A 19977-nucleotide genomic window follows, 5' to 3' on the forward strand; every position below is an offset into this window, starting at 1 on the left:
AACAATTGAATGAATTTTCAAATGAAAAAAGCTAAAAACTAGATAGGTTAGGTCTCTGACCTTTATTTCCTACTCTGTAGGGAGTCAAGTTGTCAAATATAATAATACAAGGAAATAAGTACTATAATATAGCTATGGGTAACTGTCTCTTGTGTTTTATATGGAAGGTGGTAGAAAAGCAGTCTGATTTGATGAAAAGATTCTGGTGTTTCACAATCAAGAGGCTTGAGTTTTGGCTCTGCTATTTTTGCCAGGCTGTAAGGAATAACCTACTTAATCTTCAGTTTTTTAATTGACTGAATGAAAAGATTAAGCCAAATAATCTTTAAAGACCCTTTCACTGCTGAGTTTCTATGTTTCTGGAAGGTAGTGCTGCTTCTAAAAATTTGCTTTTCAGCCTGACATGGAACTTTGGATTGATTGATTGATTGATTTTGAGATGGAGTCTCACTCTTTCGGCCAGGCTGGAGTGTCATGGTGCAATCATGGCTCATTGCAACCTCCACCTCCTGGGTTTAAGCAATTCTGCTGCCTCAGCCTCCCAAGTAGCTGGGATTACAGGCATCCACCACCACGCCCGACTAATTTTTTGTTTGTTTGTTTTTTTTTCGAGATGGAATTTCGCTCTTGTTGCCCAGGCTGGAGTGCAATGGCCTGATCTTGGCTCACCACAACCTCCACCTCCTGAGTTCAAGCGATTCTCCTGCCTCAGCCTCCTGAGTAGCTGGGATTACTGGCATGTGCAACCACGCCTGGCTAAATTTTTTTGTATTTTTAGTAGAGACGGGGTGTCTCCATGTTGGTCAGGCTGGTCTCGAACTCCCAATCTCAGGTGATCCGCCCACCTTGGCCACCCAAAGTGCTGGGATTACAGGCATGAGCCACCACACCTGGCCTAATTTTTGTATTTTTAGTAGAGACAGGGTTTCACTCTGATGGCCAGGCTGGTCTCGAACTCCTGACCTCAGGTGATCTGCCTGCCTTGGCCTCCCAAAGTGCTAGGATTACAGGCATGAGCCACCATGCCCAGCCCTTTTTATTTATTTTTCAAGACAGAGTCTCACTCTGTAGCCCAGGCTGGAATGCAGTGGCACAGTCTCAGCTCACTGCAACTTCTACCTCCTGTGTTCAAGCGATTCTCCTGCTTCAACCTCCCAAGTAACTGGGTTTACAGGAATGCACCACCACACTGGGCTAATTTTTGTGTTTTAGTAGAGACAGGGTTTTGCCATGTTGGCCAGGCTGGTCTCAAACTCCTGGCCTCAGTTGATCTGACCGCCTCGGTCTCCCAAAGTGCTGGGATTACAGGTGTGAGCCACCACACCTGGCCGAATTTTGGATTTAGAAGAATGTAATAACAGTAACAACAACCATATATAGCTGGCATTTGTATGCATGCACTGTGCTAGGCCCTTTATAGACAATTTCTTTATAGAAATTGTCTTATTTTATGTCCGTAACATTTACAGAGAAGAAAACTTAAGCAAAAACAGATTGTTTCAGTGTTTTAGAGGGCATTTCTTCTAACTTTGCATTCAGTTACCAGTGTTTTCTAACAGATAAGGCATATAACTTGAAAACCTGCAGTAATGAAGAATTTAGCATTAAACAAGACAGTCCATTCAGCTGTGACCAGTAGTTGTAATAAGGTTCCCCTTCTGTTTATTTAAAAACTGCCTCACTGTGTAATTTATTCACAGGTCCTGGGGAGCCCTGGTGCATCCCACAGGTGTGTAGTTAAACAGGACAGTCTTCCAGATTTTTGAAAACAGATTCCTGGGTTAAAATGGAAATTAATGTTATAGTTGTTCTGAGATAATAAAAACAAAGTTTTATTATTTTTATTTTTTTAATGTAGTGCCTTCTAAACAAATAATAAAATGTATATATTGCCCTTGTTTTTTCCTACACTAAACTAAGCCCTATATGTGCTTACCACTTAACAATTTGTGGGTGTATTTTAAGTTTCTTTAGAAAGGCAGGATATCTCACATTTGAAAAACTATTTATAAATCATATTGAAATTTTAAAAATATATTTAAAAATGTAGACGCTTATAATTAGGCTGTTCTTAATCCTGCAGGATGTTGTGTATAAGTCTTCCCAGTTCTGTGTACTAAGACTATATTTAGATTAATTTGAGAAAGCCCTAAAAAAATGCACTACTAAAACCTGCTGTGCATCAAATCACCTTTCTTATTTTTGCTTGTATTTGTTTGTTTGTTTTATTTTTTTTTTGTTTATATATTTGGTAGACCAGAAGCTTTGTATGCAGCTGTAAATAAGAAACCTACCTCGGCAGCCTATTCAGTTGGAGAAGGTAAGCTTTTGGCAATTTGTAAATTAGATGGTAATCAATTTAGCTCTTGACTATAACTACCTGTAACTATAACTACTATAACTATACTACTATAACTATAATAGTTACTACTATAGTACTACTATAACTATAATAGTTGCTATTCTCCCCATTTCTGTGTCTTCAGTATTAAAGTGAGATTAGGAAAACCTGCCCCTATCTATTTCACATGAATATTGAGAACATAGAAAAAATATGGGTGAAAATACTTGGCACTTTAGAAAGGCAGTCATGCTATGAAAATTCAGCATAGACTGGTTTGATGAATAACATCATAAATAAAAAGTGTTGCAATTATTGATTATAGATGTTTAGGAGGTAAGGAAATTTCAGTACATTTCATTGCTTATACATTTTAATTACAATGTACCATATGAATCATTAAGGAGGACCAAGGTATACTTTATCATAAGTAGTGCAAAGAATTTTTTTCTATATCCCTTTGGGTTGTTTGATTAGTAAATTATTTTGATTTTGTTAATGTGTTGAAAAATGAAAGATTACCCTAATTTCAGATGATATTTTTATTTAATAGTTACATAAATTTATAAATGAAATGTATAAGTCCATTATAAAGTTAGTTGAATAGTTGAAGTACATTTTATGTTTTGCTAAAAATATCAGTTTAATGTTAAATTAAACAATTTATTCAGTATCTGTTACGTTGAAGCTTCTATGCTAGAGCCTGGAAAATACAAGGATGAATAAAAGTTTCCAAAGTGCTCACAATAGAATGGAGCATACAATTGTGATAAATTCTTTAATGAGCGAACAAAACCAATTTAGAGTAGGACATATGAATCCACAGAGATGGCAGTGTTGCATCATCCTTAACAATGAGTAGGATCTAGCAGAGTGACAAAGGATGAGAATGCACTTCTAGACAGAGGGAATGGCATGAGCCAAGAAACGGGGGAACCTCATGTTACCAGTGAAGCTGAATCATAGGTGTACTGTGGAATGAGTGCTCTGAGGTGAGCCTAGGAAAGTAGTGAGGAGCATGTTGGAAAGGACCCGACTTTTATTGCAGCATTCCTAAACGTTGTAATCATTTTGAATTTTGTTAAATTAATTGAGTAATACTGGGAATGCGAATAGTAAATAGGTTGTAGATGGTGTTTCTGATCATCTCCAGTTTATGATATTAAGATCAAGTTCCATATTGGCAAATATAAATAAAACTAGAAAGAAAGAAAAAGACTTAGAAAACTAAGTCACCAACTGTTTCTTCTAAGCAGTGACAATCACAGAAACAAAAATCAAAGGCAATATAAAAATTTAGATATTTCCCTCCAGGTCATTTGTTAACAAATATTTATCGAGCATCTACTCCAAATCAAGCACTGTGCTAGGAGCTGGATCATCAGGATGGAACTTGGCTTCCAGTGCTGCTGTCTTCTGGATATTGAGTATTTCCATAACTGTGTACTTAAAAGAATTAAAGAGAAAATAATATAGCAGATTAAACTATTTCTTGTATAAAAAAGTTAAAAAATATATTTTCTTGACTCCATTATCTAAATAACTGAGTGACTTAATCTCACTAAGCCTCAGTGTCTTTATAGAGATACTAATATCTGTTTGTAGTTTTGGGTAATTCTTTGTGATAAAAAATAATAAAACAATTGGGAATAAAAGAAACTCTAAAGTTTTATGTTAAGTCAAATAACTTTTTTCTAAGGAATTATTAAATAATTGCTTCGTTCCTTTTTCTACCTTTAGATCTTTTTATGTTAGGTTTCCTGAAGGCACAAGGTCTTTTACAGCAAACTTACACAATGTCTTGGAGAATAACCTAGAGTTTCTTTTTCACTTCTGTAATCTTAAAACCAGAATCTGCTTCTTTTTGCTTTGTTCCCTACAGAATATATTGCACTTTATCCATATTCAAGTGTGGAACCTGGAGATTTGACTTTCACAGAAGGTGAAGAAATATTGGTGACCCAGAAAGATGGAGAGTGGTGGACAGGAAGTATTGGAGATAGAAGTGGAATTTTTCCATCAAACTATGTCAAACCAAAGGATCAAGAGGTATTTTGGTATTAAAATAAAATCAACCCATTCTTGTTAATCAAGATGTATACTTAGAGATCATGTTTATGGTTTTGATCAGGTTGCTTTGGTTACAAATTAACTATTCACAGTAGCTCCAGTAAAATGGAGTTTATTATATGGCTCCAGTTAGAGAGATAAAGGGGGCAATACTTCATGAAATTCTAAGAACAAGGGTTGTAGGGTAGGGTTGAGCTTCATGATAACTGTTAGGAAGTAGATCTGGATTCAGAGAAACACAAAAAGGACCACCTTGAAGTAGTTCGCCAATTTTCACTTTAAGACTCTAACATTAATGTGACTCAGCTTACGTGAGCTCCTGCCTCATTTCATCCACCACCAGTATGGTATAGTGTAGAAGTTCTCTTTTTGGTTTCAGGAACTTTACAGTCTTAAAAATTACTGAGGACCCCCATAGGCTTTTTAAAATTATGTGCAGTGTAGCTAATGATATTTACCATATCAGAAATTTAAAAAGTGAAATTATATATTTATTCATTTTAAAATAACAATAATTAAATCCATTACATGGTAACATAAATAACGTGCTTTTATGAAAAACAGCCGTATTTATCATGAAAACAAAGTTTAGCAAGACACACACACGTATATATACATATACATACATAGATATGTGTATATGTATGTGTATGTATGTGTGTGTGTATATATATATATATATATATATATATTTTTTTTTTTTTTTTTTTTGAGATGGAGTCTAGCTCTGTTGCCCAAGCTAGATCTCGGCTCACTACAGCCTCCGCCTCCCAGGTTCAAGCAATTCTCGTGCCTTAGCCCCTTGAATAGCTGGGATTACAGCCATCCGCTACCATGCCTGGCTAATTTTTGTATTTTTAGTGAAGGCGGGGTTTCACCATGTTGGTCAGGCTGGTCTTGAACTCCCAACCTCAAGTGATCCGCCTGCCTCAGCCTCCCAAAGTGCTGGGATTACAGGCATGAGCCACCACACCCAGCTAATTTTTGTATTATCTGTAGAGACGGGGTTTCACCATATTGGTCAGGCTGGTCTTGAACTCCTGACCTCCAGTGATCCACCTGCCTTGGCCTCCCAAAGTGCTGGGATTACAGGCTGTTTTATATTTTTGCAAATCTCTTTAGTCTGGCTTAATTAAGTCAGCTACTTTCTCATGTCTGTTTCTGTATTCAGTCGGTGACATTTTTTTTTTTGGTTGAAGTATAAAAAAATTCATCCTCACACATACATGAGAGAAAATGAAGAATTATTTTAATAGCATTTGCAGATATCTACCGATGTTCTTTTTTATTCTACCACACTAAAACTTGACAAATGCTGAATCATTATAGGTTAGTTGCAACATGGAATCTGAAGCCTTATCAGTGAACAGTTCTTACTGTTACATTAAAATTCACTGGTCTGTTTTGCATGTTGAATGGATCTTTTACCCGTGCGTGATGTGATAACGTTATTTGTTGTTTATTTGGAAAATATTGAATCACTGAGTTACGCAGATATTCCCTGTGTGGACACATTTCATTACACAGTATCCGAAAAATCATATGTGTTAATACCACCACTCATCAGAAAAGTTTTTCAATACTAGGAAACTGTCAGACTCATAGTGGTAGGTACAAATTTTCTAAAATTTTAATTTTCCCTGGAAATCTTGAATTTTATCATTGGCAAAAAATCCTGTCAGCTGTTTTCCTTGAAGGGACAGGCTTACTTCATTTTTAAGAAAATGTTCACTAAATCCCAAGTCTAAATAGTTTTTCTGTCGGTTCTTTGAAGTAAAAATGTTGTTCCATGAAAAACCTAGTCGAGTGCACAATTTAGTCACACAAATGCTTTCCTTAAGACAACCATCATACTTTAGTATGCAGCACAAATGTTTTAGGCACACTTCTGTTTAGTCACACAGAATTTTTAAAAGGTATGGACTTGAAGATTAAGATTTAATAAAATTTTTGCTGCTTCATTAAAGACATTGTTAAGTGAAACTGGCTTTGTTTTACTGTGAGTGCATGGCAGTGAAGAACTACTATACTTCAGTGTCATTCGGTGCCACTGCCATAATTCACACTAAAGCACCAATGATTTTACCCACCATTGTAAATGTCAACACAATGAAGAAGACAAATAATGTCTTAGTATTTTTATGAAAATAGTTTTTATCCCACAGACCCCTGAAAGAGGCTCAAGGACTATTTCCAGGTTCTACAAACCACATGCTGAGAGCCATTGGTGTAGTAGAATCAGACTACCTGGGTTGACTCTTAGAGGCTCGGTGACCTTGGACAAGTTACTGTACCTTTCTGTGCCTCAGTTTCCTTCTCTGTAAAATGGGGATAATCATAATTACTTAATAGGGTTATTGTGAAAATTAAATAGCAGAATATATGGAACCTCTTAGAGCAGTGTCTGTTACACAGTACTTAGAAAATGTTAGCTTTTAACTACCATCCACTCTGCTTAGTACTTGTACTGCAGCTGTGTTCATTAACAGAACAAAATTCTTTTTAATCCCATCCCTTTTGTTGTTCAAATTCCTATAAAGAGGAAATGTGGTTAGTCTAGTTTATCCTTCAAAGTGAAACAGAAGTAATAGTTGCTACACAGGATAGGGATTTTTTTGTTCTTAGGTCAGATTCAGTCAGTTTGGGGGGAGCATGGTAAAATAAATAAAAATAAAAACATTGTCTCCTATTCATCAAGATCCATAGATAAGTCAGGATCCCTTAGAGAAAGCAGGAGCAAAATAACATATACCTTGACATATCCAGGACACATATGTTGTGCATAGTGGGCATTGGTGCTAACGCCATTGATGAATGGAGTGCATTTGGCCTGGAGGGTCATGTTTAATATTTAAGTTTCAGAAAACGAGCTCTTCCTGTTGAGTCAGTGGTTGACAACATCAGCCACTTGTATATAATGTATTACATTAGCAGACCAGATCTCCTCATAAGTGTTGGATTTTTCACTTATTTGTTAATACTGCATGAGGTTCATTGTCATTTTCATCTTCATTTAAAGAGAAAAGAATCCTGGGAATTTGAAATCTCTAATTCCCATTAACCTTTATACTTTTACATCTGGATTGTTGGAAATAATAAAACAACACGGTATCTTTTCCTTGTAGAGTTTTGGGAGTGCTAGCAAGTCTGGAGCATCAAATAAAAAACCTGGTACGTATAGTAGTGATCTTAAAAAATTACTAAAGTGTTTGCTCTGTCGCAATCTTGAATTCATAGTTTCTTGTTTGTCTTCTTTTCAGAGATTGCTCAGGTAACTTCAGCATATGTTGCTTCTGGTTCTGAACAACTTAGCCTTGCACCAGGACAGTTAATATTAATTCTAAAGAAAAATACAAGTGGGTGGTGGCAAGGAGAGTTACAGGTAATATTCTTTAAATAGCATCTATAAATTTTATTATAAAAGTACTGCATGCTCCATAAAAATAAAATTAATAAAAATTTTTAGATCACCCATAATCATTCCACTTAGAGGTAATCAATATCAATATTTTACTGCATTATATTTCCTTTAGTCTCTTGTGTGTACATTTTTAGCACAGTTGAGTTGATGTTATAAGTAACAATTTAAGGAATAATTTTTTCCAGAGACATAATTGTTTTCCAATAATGCATTCCTTTATAATTCACAGATCATGTTCTTAAAGAAAAGCACAGCATCATCTTTCCCTGGGATAGTCCCAGGCTTGCAGTATAGCCTCCAGGAGAAAGACATAATCTAGGCAGTGTGCTGAGAAAATACTACTAATTGGGCTGTCTGCTAGTGGTCTTAGGTTTTTGAAACAGCAGTGCAATTAAAGACAATACAGACATAGATGAACCTGTTTTTTTCCCCTAAAACGTTAATAGATAGTTATTGCATATGTTTTGATACAGGAAAAGGGTTCTTCTCTCACTTCTATTATTTCCTTACTAGTTAAAACTAAAAAGCATTTTAGGGATTAAAAGATGACAAGAGATATAATAGCTATATTTTTATATGAGTGATACATAATTGTAATGTGGAGGATAAACACAGCTTCATTCTTGCAAATCAGGAGTCTTAGGATTCCTAAAGAAAAATGGGGGTTCAAATTTAATACCTTCTTGAATAACCCCCTGAAATTCCACCTTCTGATTTACTTTGAAGATGGACCGAAATAAGTGGGAAACATGACTCTTTACAAATTTTACTTCTGACCTCCTGATTAATGATTAACAAAGCTCCAAGAAGTATTTGTAGTCGGCTGCACCATTTTAAGGGCTAGGAGAACTCTAGAAATGTCTTTTTAGAATATAAATATTTTTATGAAATATTCCGAGAACTCTGAGCCTGAAAGACCTCCACATAGACTTCTTCAGATGCTGTTTTCAGCAGCAGTTTGAGATGCATGTTTTAGTGTCTTCCAGTTGTTTAATGTTGACTTGAAAGGCTAATGCTGAATTTGAGGACCCCAAGATCATGCTCATATTTGAAACCAAGTCCAAGTTTGGGGGTCTTCAAGACTACTCTCAAGTTCTGTAAGTCACTAGAAGGACTTTACAGAACTCAGTACAGCTATTACACTCATGTTGCAGTTTATTGCAATGAAAGGATACAGATTAAAGTCAGCCAAGGGAAGAGACACATGGGGCAGAGTGCAGTAGAGTTCCAAAACCAAGAGCTTCCAGTTGTCCTCTCCTGGCAGAGTCATGAACAGTATTAACTCCTCCTGGCAATGATGTGTGACAATACACACAGAGTATTGCCAGTCAGCAAAGCCTTGGTGTCCAGAGTTTTGACTGGGGTTCCTCACATAGATACAGTTGATTGCCTGTTTTTCTGAACTCAGTCTCCATCCCCTACCAAGGTAGAGCTGATACTGCATGACCCAAAGCACCCACCATATATCACATTGTTAGATTGGGCATGACCCAGCACCCACAGGTAAACTAAGACACTCTGACCAGTCAGGATAGTCCAAGGATTTAGAGATTACTTCCCAGGAGCTGAGGGCAAAGACCAGACCTCTCTTTAGGCAAAATTAAATTATTTACTACACATTTATGGTTTTTCTAATTTTTAAGTTATGTCTCAATGATTGTTTTTAATCTCATCTTTCAGTTGTGTATTTCTTTTGCTAATTTTATAGGCCAGAGGAAAAAAGCGACAGAAAGGATGGTTTCCTGCCAGTCATGTTAAACTTTTGGGTCCAAGTAGTGAAAGAGCCACACCTGCCTTTCATCCTGGTATGGAAGTGGGTTAATTTGTATTTCATTTTAGAGGAGTTTGTTAAAACTCAGCAACTTCTTAGATTAGCTCACTCTTTGGAAAACATTAAAAATGTGTTCTTTCCTTATGTCTGCTTAAAAGTAACATGCCACTGAGAATTTCCTTTCTGAAAAGTTCGGTGTAGGAACAGCCAGCTTATTCACTGATACTTGAACCACTTCAACTCTTTGAAATCTTTCAATGTGAAATTGTTACACCATCATACTTAAAGTGAAGTACTTCACTTGGATTGTTAACTGCAGTTTTTGTAAGACCAGGAATAGGGGAAGGAGGGTGAGAAAGAGCAGTTCAAGGGAAATTTTAGCCTAATTTTAATATTTAATATTAAAATAATTTAAATTCTAGGGAGATTTCAAATGATTGACCCTTGCAGGAATAATTAATTTGTTTAATGTGTTATTTTGTTATTCTTGTGATAGTGTGTCAGGTGATTGCTATGTATGACTATGCAGCAAATAATGAAGATGAGCTCAGTTTCTCCAAGGGACAACTCATTAATGTTATGAACAAAGATGATCCTGATTGGTGGCAAGGAGAGATCAACGGGGTGGCTGGTCTCTTTCCTTCAAACTACGTTAAGATGACGACAGACTCAGATCCAAGTCAACAGTGTGAGTAATATTAAATTATTTATCTCTTACCTAGTGTGAAACTTTAATATACAGCACTGCATTTATTCCTTTTCTGGATTAGATCTTAAACTCAGCACTCACAGCAAATGTAGATTAGTGTTTAAAGTGAGAAGAAACAAAAGGAAACTTTTTACAAGGTCAGAAGTTATACAGCTTTATTTTAAATACTTGCTAGCTCCAGACCTTCGTGTTAGACTTAATCTGAAAGAGTATATAATTTTTCCTACAAGTTCTTTGGTATGACTGCCATCTATACTGCACCTTCTTTTTACTATCATCCTCTTTTTCAGTGTCCCATGTTCTTTTTTGGTTTAATAAAAAGTAGGTAGTGGCTAGGCACAATGGCCCACACCCATAATCCCAGCACTTTGGGAGGCCAAGGCGCGAAAGATCCCTTAAGCCCAGGAGTTGGAGACTAGCCTGGGCAACATGGCAAAACCCCATCTCGACAAAAAATAACCAAAATTAGCTGAGTGTGGTGGCACGTGCTTGTAGTCTCAGCTACTTGGGAGGCTGAGGTGGGAGGATCTCTTGAACCCGGGAGGTTAAGGCTGCAGTAAGTCATGATCACACACACTGCACTCCAGCCTGGGCAACAAGGTGAAACCCTGTCTCAAGAGAAAAAAAAAAAAAAAGTAGCTAGCAATTACCCTATTCACCTATTCAAAATTACTCTTTTAGTGTACAGAAGCCATTACATTTCTAACCTTCTCATTTATTTCTCGCTGTTTACATATCATCCATGTTGGAAGAAAATTAAAAATTAAATATTTATGACTTGCAAAATTCTTGTCAGGTGATTCTTTAGATAGTCACCTTTTTCCACAAGGGATGTATCAATCAAGGTCTATTTCATTATTTTCAGAACAAGGGTCCAGATCTCGAAATGTGAAGTTTGGTACTATATAAAATTATCTCTCTGTATTTACCTAGTCGTTCTTTTGGTTGACAGTAAATATAGCGTTAGTAATAAATTAGGGAATAAATAGTACTTGGAAATAACTTTTTACCTTTATGAAATGATTATCACTTTTTCCCACTCTTTTGATTTTTAGTTTTATTTTTAAAATATCTCATGATATATGTCTTATGAAATTTAAAATACTTAGCCTTTCATTTAAATTCAGTTGCTGAGAATATATAAATGGTAACCCAAACAAAACTCAGATACACTTATGATTCAGTATAAGGATTATGAATTTATACCGTATCTATAATTTTGTGCATTATTTTCACTTTAGAGCTTATAAAGATAGTTCTGACCCTGGGAGAAACCTTCCCTTTACATAAAGCAACTAAGTTTCCCAACTTGGAGATGGGAGGAATCCAGTTTTTTGTGATTTGAATATTCCCAAAAATATTGCAGGGTTTCAGAAGTGATAAAGAAAATTGTAACTTGGGTTGCCTAATAAATGATCATTTTTAAGCTCTGCTGATGGTTTGGCAGTTCACAATGATTAATTAGAAACCAGTTTATCTAATTAGCTGTGGCATCTTTCTTGGTGTTGAGAATGGAAAATACTTTTCAGACCTACTGGGTTTGGAAGATCTTTGGCTAGTGATCCCTGAAGGCATGCCAGTGTGTCAGTACATTTGGCTTTTATAGCATCTATGATCTAAAGTGATGGTTTTCCAAATATGTTGTTGTGGTTTGAAACACTTTTTCCAGTTAAGCCTCATAGAATAGGGAATATAAAGAACAGATAAAAGCTGTTTGAAAGGAAGGACAGGACCATGGCCCCAGGTTTTATACCTTTCCCCCACCTAGTTTATGAAGGTCCTTTCAGTTTCCCCTCTGCAGATAATTTAAAAATTACTCTAGAGAAATCTACTTCAAGGCAGTAACAGTCTCCTAGAAAAGTAACTTTCCCAGAGAGTTAATTAAGTGACCATTTTTTATTCCAAAAAGAAGCAGCATAGTTTCTGGTTGTCAGTAAATGTTTAATACACTAATGATACAGAAAATAGATTGATATCATCTGTTAGTTATTATTCAAGGACACATTTGTCATGGAAATTACTTTTGCCCAGAGAATGCTTCATCTGCTATTTTAGTATAGGTAGAACTGGCAGAGCCTTAGTCTGCCTGTAGTTGAGAGAGATACCCAATCTAAACAGCACTAGCCAGTAGAATTTTATGCAATACAGAAAACAGTCTATATCTCCACTCTCCAATACAGCGGCCACTAGTCACTTTTGATTGTTTGGAGTGTGGCTAATATGACTGAGAAACTCAATTTTTAGTTTAATTTAACTTTAATTTTAAGCTAAATAGCCACTTGTGGCCTGTGGCTCCTGTATTAGACAGCGTGCCTCTAGAAGACAACCAATTGTAATACAAGCCCTCCCTGAAATAAAACATGGAAATAGCAGGGCTGGGCACAGTGGCGCACACCTATAATCCCAACACTTTGGGAGGCCGAGGCAGGAAGATTGTTTGATTGTCAATATAGGGAGACCTCATCTCTACGGAAAAATTTTTTAAAATTAGCTGAGTGTAGTGGCACATCCCTATAGTCCCAGCAGCCTGGAAGGCTGAGGTGGGAGGCTGCAGTGAGCCATGGTCATGCCACTGTACTCCAGCCTGGGTAACAGAGTGAGACCCTGTCTCAAAACAAACAAGGAAATGTTGAAAGATTGAAATAAGAAAAAGAATAATTGTCTTTCGGTCATTATTGACCTACGCAATGATTTTATAGCTCCTATGTGCTTCAGGTTTTACTCGGGGTTTTGGATTTTATGTTAACATTCTTCCCACTGTTCATTTAAGAAATTCATCATTTAGTATTACTTGAGTGTCTACTCTGTACTGACTAGGAGTACTGGGAATACAAACAAGGAAAGACAATCTATTCTCTGAAGTAGCTTTAGAGGTTAGTGGGGAACAACATTCAGATAAATATAACAATTGCTGTAATGAATATTTATACAAATGTGTTTTGGAAAAAGACCCCCTAAGTCTTTGTGGAGAAAGAAGGCATGTTGTGAAAGATATAACAGAAGATATTTGAGCTGGTACATGAAGGATAAGTACTAACGGTTTGCTGGAAGGGCAAATGTTGGGGATGTAAGGAGGAACTCATCATTTTCTTGGTCATTTTACATACTGACAGCTGGGAAAACAAAATGTTCAAGAGGTTATTTTATAAAATAAGAGTAGTTTCAAATTTCTCTTTGTTATAAAGTTATTACCAGTAACTTACCTATTACCTTGTTTCTAGTGGGTGTATGTGGGGTTTTTTTAGTTTAATCAGATCTAAAAACTGAATACTTTATTGTTTTGCCTAAATGAATGGCTAAAGGCTTGTCATCCATCCTGGAATAAAAGGGCTCTCAATTCTGTAATTCTAAGGATAATTTCCAAAGAGATTCCTCTGAGATGGTTTATTGTTTCTATAAAACAACTGTTTAAATTATCTAGGAAAGTGAGGAGTACCGATTTTGTTTACTTGAAGTAATTATTTATCAGAAATTGAAGAATCATAATTGCTTTTTCAAAGAAGATGAAGGGTAATGTTAATTGTGTTGGTAGCTATGAAGTTCACTCACATTGTTTATATAAACCTATAATTTTAATAGGATATGGTTCAGAAAATGCTTAATCCTTAAAGTCAGGAATAGATATGAGATCCTTGTTGTACCTACCCAGCTTTTTATAGATGAATCATCTGTTTGTAGTTCTTGTAATAGTCAAGGAAAGCTAGTTAAATTATAGATTACCATTTGTGTTTCTTTGGCCCTTATAAGTATTATTTTTCATTTTGTTACATAATTAGAACTTTTTTTAAGATAGAGAATTTTAACAGTTCAAATTTGTTTAGTTGATGTTGCATGTTGTTACTAGTCAAATTTTATCTCACCCACCTAATTTGCATTATGTTCATTTTATTCCTCATTTTCTTTTTTTAGGACCCAATGTTGTCTTCCAGTTGTGAAAGCACCCCAGAGACCCACTATCCAAGTTTCACTCTAGCGTGGAGGCAGGGCAGGCAGCCCTGATCAAATATCTCCTACACAATTCGTTTACTTCGTTTGAATGTTAGAGCCACTTGTGATTATTTTTTTGTGTTTCTAACTTACAGTTTAAATTTATTTGTAAAAAGTTAAAGGATAGTGGGTCTTTGTGTGGCTTTCCCTGCTGTTCACTCTGGCATCTTTAGCATTTTTCTTCTTTTTTAATTTGATAATTGTAGGTCATTAGCATGCATATTGAGTTTGCCCTTATGTGGTGGGAGTTCAAACACACAAAGACCCACTATTTGCACAAACTATTCTTACTGGTTTGGAATAGGCTGCCATGCTTTTTTAATGTTATTGCAACATGTGTATTCATTTACAGAATTCAGATAAAATTTGCTTATGTTCTGCTATTATGTTTGATCTAATCCTAATCACAGTGAGCTCTTAATTAGCTCAATATGTGGTTTGCCCTCAAGTGTGCACTGTTTATTACTTTGTAATATGCCACTATGAGTACTAACATTTAGATTTGTTTAAAGGCCAAGAACTGGAAACAGCCATGCCCTGTTTTCTGTGTATTTGGGATGGGAATAACAACATTTTGGGGGAGCTTTTTAAATCTCAGAGAAGAGGAAAGTGGCCTGCTTTGGCAGGTATGTGCAGTGTTTCATTTGTTCCAGTCCCAAGAATGAGCACTGTCCTATGGTAGTTCCCTTAGGATCTTTATGTGCTCTGGGCTAATGAAGATACTGCATCATGTGCTGCAGCGTGTGTATTCTTTTTCGATGACCTAAAAAGGGATTATTTTTGAGGAATGAAAGGCTCCCATCGTTGACTGTGAGATGTGAAAAACCTTTCCTAGCTTAGAGCATTTATATCTATAATCCATTTTAAAGTCAGAGTTCATTGTTACCTGTTTTAATCAGGTGACTACATGTCCCAGTATACAAAAGGGCACTGGTTGACATTCTTCTTAATGTATTTAGTAAAGATCATAAGAAATCCTTTAAGAGTTTAAATGTCCCCGAAACAGACATGCAGGCTCTAGTCAAGAATGAATTAGAGTGAAGGAAAGCTGTGTAACACCTGGCATTCCTCTGTGTTCATGGAGCTTCTTTGAGGCTCGAAGATTGATTTTACCATCCAGACTTCTCTGACTAATACCTGTTCTTCAACCATATTGGCTACTTTGACATAAGAATTTACTTCTTTTCCTGGAATGGAAAACACTTTAAAAAATAATAACAAACATTATTATAAACTAATATATGTGAGAGTACTTAGTTGATACAAAAAGGAGTTTCAGTAGACAGTATTATACTATATTTGAAAATCAAGGAGAAGTTTATGCAACTTAAAATGTTTACAAACTGCAGTGCAATCTACTGTTTGTGAATGTCAAAGTATCAGGAAAAGTGTATATACAATCACAGAGTCATATTTCCTCACAAAGTTATTTACAAAGAGTGAAATATGTTTTTATACCTCTCAGTTTCAGTTAGAGGCGTATTTTGTGCAATATTTATGTTAATGTGCCTATATGTTATGAATGAATTATTTCAGTCATACATTGCCTAAATCATAACTTTATGATGCTTGGGAAGGAATCAACAGTTAAAACTTCATAAAGTTCTAATGTCTGTGTTCCAAAATACATCACATTATTAGGATGTAGGGAGATCAGTATGTGTGCTCCCTAGGGTGGCAATTTCTAGTTACTAGACCACCTCTATTTTTAGCATTTGGCATCCTCATGATACTTTTATAAATACAACATTAATAGGAAAGCAATAATTTCATTTTACAGATGGAATAACAGATTTGCCTGCATTCACTGAAAGAGTGCAAAGACTGGGTCCTTGTGAATTCAACTGACTCTCCCAAATTATATTAATTACCTGTTCTTGCCTTTTATTTTCTGAACTTGCTGCTTTTGCATTCTTTTGAGTTCAAAGACAGTTACTTTAAATCCATTTTTAAACCCTCGGGTTGGAAATCACACCACTGTTAATTAGCCACATTATTTGGTGTAACATTTTTTCTTTATAATTCTGAAACTGAGTTTATCTAATACATTGATGAATTATTTCAAAGGTATTTTTATAGTTCAAATCACTTCACTTTTACACTTATGATAAATATAAATTACTAGGAATGACCTTCAGACAGCGTTTAGCATCTGTAACCAATCTGAAAATAATATGTTCATCAGGTACCTATGGATTAAATCATATACTGGCATATTTAAGCTGAATGTCAGTCTGCAAAATAAATTTACTATATTAACTGAAATACCACTCTTTTGTGTAGGTATTTTGTCATATATTTAAGAAAAAGCTAAAAAGAATGGAAATCATATGACATAATAACTTAAGTCTTTCTTAAAAGTGCATGCAGTCTTTTGCAATACCTCATTCAGCCAAGTATTTGTTCTCTTCTTCATTCAGTATAGATCAGCTTTCAATTTGCTTAGAAGGCAACATTAGAAGGTTAGAGTTCATCAGAAACATAGAATTTTAAAATGTGAGTTCAACTGAATAAATTTGAATTTCTGTAGGAGGTAAAGAATCAAAATACCTGTTTAAAGATTGCAATATATGATAATCACTTTTAAATTATTTGATTAAACCTTTTAGGTTTTCCAGAAATGGAAAAAATCAGTTCTAAAACCAAAGCTGATTTTTAGAAAATTTGAGAATGTAAATCAGCCCTATCCATAATATAGTTTCTCTAAAACTTTATCTTAGTCATTTTAAAATAATATAACTATTAAAAATGTAACATGTTTAAATGTTTTGAAATAAAACATTTTAAAATATAAATACTGTAGTTTAAAAGAAAGAAACTGGGGGAAGGAAAAGTAGAGAAAGAAATGCCAATTCCAGTCCAAAGCTTTATTTGCCAAGTTTTCTTAGAATGACTTTTACCAATTTATGAATTCTTGTAAACAGAATCTATAATGGAAATACTGAAAGACTTTTGCCTAAAGTGGCATTATTGAATGCTGCTGTGATGCTACTGTAATGTAATAAATTATTAAATTGTTGCAAAGTGCTGTTTTTGCCTTAAAATTTTATTTTATGTGTCTTGAAAATTATAGTATTAAAGGTATTGAGATTGTGCAAATGCTGGGCACGCTTGGCATGAGATAATCTGTTTTTATTTTTACAAAATTGTAATATAACTATGCAAGTGTGTTTATTAAAAGAACACAAACTATAATAGTTGTATTGTGTATTTCTTTTGAAACATTCTTTAAAACTTACTTTTAATTGTTTTTATTTAGTCATGATTAAATGTCTTTGGAATGTCTCTTTTTCCTTAATGTAGTCTCATGAGAACAGGCCAGCAAATTGTTTTATATCATAGGGGGCAAAAGAAATGTATAAGTGGTCAAGATGAAGATAATTTGATCGGAGATAATCATATGTATCTCAAAAGTGAAATAAAGTTTGATTTTAATACGTTGTTGCTCACAAAAGTAAGGAAAACATAATCTAGGGCAATAGACTATTGTGTTTTTGTAAGTTTCACTGCAACTTTTTTCTAAAATGATTGGATGGAACTTACAAATTAATACTCATTGCAAATGTAGAGTAAGACTTTTAGTACAAAATAAGAGTTTATGTAAAAGAAACAGCAGTGAATGCTTGGAGGTATCAAAGTTAAGCAGTGTTAAAGTTAATCATGGTGGTGGTTGTATAAGCCTTTGGGTGGAAAGAAAGATATGGATCTAAATCCAGTCCATCCGTCAACATCTAGCACAAACAACCTCTTTCCAAAAAGCCTTTCCTCATCTCTGGAAAGTTATTCAACTAACATAAATTAAGTGTTTACATAAGGCTAAGCAGGTGCTGGGGATACAAAACTGAGTGTCAAGTGGCCGTCGTCTTAGGTGGTACATAGTTCTTTGAGGGGATTAGGCCCATATGCAGATAATTATAAAACAGCATATTCAGCACAGTGATAGATATTTACCAGGCACTTAAAGACTACAGAGAAGGAATACCAAATTCAGCCATAGATTGGTGAACGAGAGACTTGCTGGAGGAAGCAACTGCCAGGTCCATAAGATAAGTAGCAATAAGCCAGATTTGGTGGGTAGGATGGTGGAGTGTATGATAAAGACAAGAAATGGCATGGTGGGGAAGTGTAATTATAAGCATTTCAGTATTGTCAGAATGGAAATACAGAGCCAGGAACTATGAAAGTTGAGGCTTGAGAGGCAGGCCAAGGGCTAAGTCAGAAATTCTCTAGCTCAGCTGTATGTTGGAATCACTTGGGAAACAAAAAATCTATAGTTGCTGGCGTCCTAATTTAAATGGATTGAAGTTCGGCCTGATCATGGGGATCTTTCAAAGCCTCCCATATGATTCTGATATGCACCCAAGGTGGAGCAAAAAATGATGAAACAGAGTTCTGAGGGAAAATTGGCGGGAATTGGAGATAGATGGAATATGAGTGTAGGTGGAAAAGTCAGTTATTTCCAGATTTGTGTCTTGAGGGACAGGATGGGATAATGGTGCCACCAACTGCATTGAAGAATTAGAGTTGGGGGAAGAAGAGGAGTTTGGAACACCTATGGGATGTCCACATAGAATTGTCGAGCAGGTGGTCAGATAAAATCAAGATAGACAACATCAGATGTACACCACCTGGTGGAATGACATACATATCGGTAGTTGTTGAACCAATGAAAGTAGATGAGATTACTTGGGAAGAAGATCAGACCTCCTAGAAGATCAGCAGTTAAGGGTTGGATAGTGAAAGGAACTCATAAAGATGGGAAACAGAGAAGTTATATGAGAAAGAGATTATTGTGCTATTTTCACGATTTTTAAAAAATAATGAAATTCTGGCTCTGCAACCATCTCTCGCACCAGTAAAAAGAAAAGAGGAAAAGTGCTCTTTTTTGAGGACTTCTTAGTCTAGATACTTTTCTAAGGTCCTTGAATGTATTACCTCTTCATTGTTTTCTTTTTTGAGATACAGAAATTAAAACAGATTAGATAATTTGTCCAAGGTTCCACAGCTAGTAAGTGGTAGAGGTGGCCCATGGTCTGGCTCCCAAGTCCACGCTGTTAGCCTCTACACTAGTGTGCTGATACTGCCACCATCCCCTAATAATGAACTTCGGCAGTACAACCGTTACTCATACCAGTGAAACGAAAACAGGATGGTGGCTCATGCCTGTAATCCCAGCACTTTTGAGAGGCCAAAGTGGGTGATTACCTGAGCCTAGGAGTTTGAGGCCCACCTGAGCAACATGGTGAAACCTGTCTCTACAAACAAAATAGATAGATAGATAGATTGCTAGCTAGCTAGCTAGCTGGGAGTGGTGCTGCTGCACGCCTGTAGTCCTAGCTACTCAGGAGGCTGAGGCAGGCAGTTCTATTGAGCCTGGGAGATCGAGGCTGCAGTGAGCTAACACCACTGCACTCCAGCCTGAGTGACAGAATGAGACCGTTATGTCAAAAAAAAAAAAAAAGGAAAAAAAAAACAGGAAAAATCAGAGATTGCACAGGCTTTTCTTTATGTAAAAAGGACACACAGAGAAGAGTCAAGGAGTCAAAGAATGAACATAATAAACAAGGACAAGACTCTATGACAATAATAGTATCCAGAAGGATAAAGCTGAATGTAATCACTTTTTTTGGTAACAGCTTCATTGAGATACAATTCACTTGCCATGCAATTGGTGGTTT

General features: G+C 35.7%; 1 protein-coding gene across 12 annotated transcripts in view; it reads left to right on the plus strand.

Moving 5' to 3' along the window:
- The window catches only part of ITSN2 (intersectin 2), a 158389-nt gene that overhangs the window by 104886 nt on the left and 33526 nt on the right, over positions 1-19977 (plus strand). For 9 of the 12 annotated variants that reach the window (XM_054548300.2, XM_054548302.1, XM_024242350.3 and 6 more), the window contains 6 exons: positions 2256-2320; positions 4224-4390; positions 7537-7582; positions 7672-7793; positions 9541-9637; positions 10100-10291. In XM_054548300.2, the coding sequence (XP_054404275.1) occupies positions 2256-2320; positions 4224-4390; positions 7537-7582; positions 7672-7793; positions 9541-9637; positions 10100-10291 (689 nt within the window). Of the gene's footprint in view, positions 1-2255; positions 2321-4223; positions 4391-7536; positions 7583-7671; positions 7794-9540; positions 9638-10099; positions 10292-14221; positions 17495-19977 lie in introns of those variants that run through there. The other 3 variants (XM_063713756.1, XM_024242352.2, XM_024242353.2) reach the window with 1 other exon arrangement.

The sequence above is a fragment of the Pongo abelii genome, chromosome 12, assembly GCF_028885655.2.
Source record: "Pongo abelii isolate AG06213 chromosome 12, NHGRI_mPonAbe1-v2.0_pri, whole genome shotgun sequence".
Taxonomy (NCBI): domain Eukaryota; kingdom Metazoa; phylum Chordata; class Mammalia; order Primates; family Hominidae; genus Pongo; species Pongo abelii.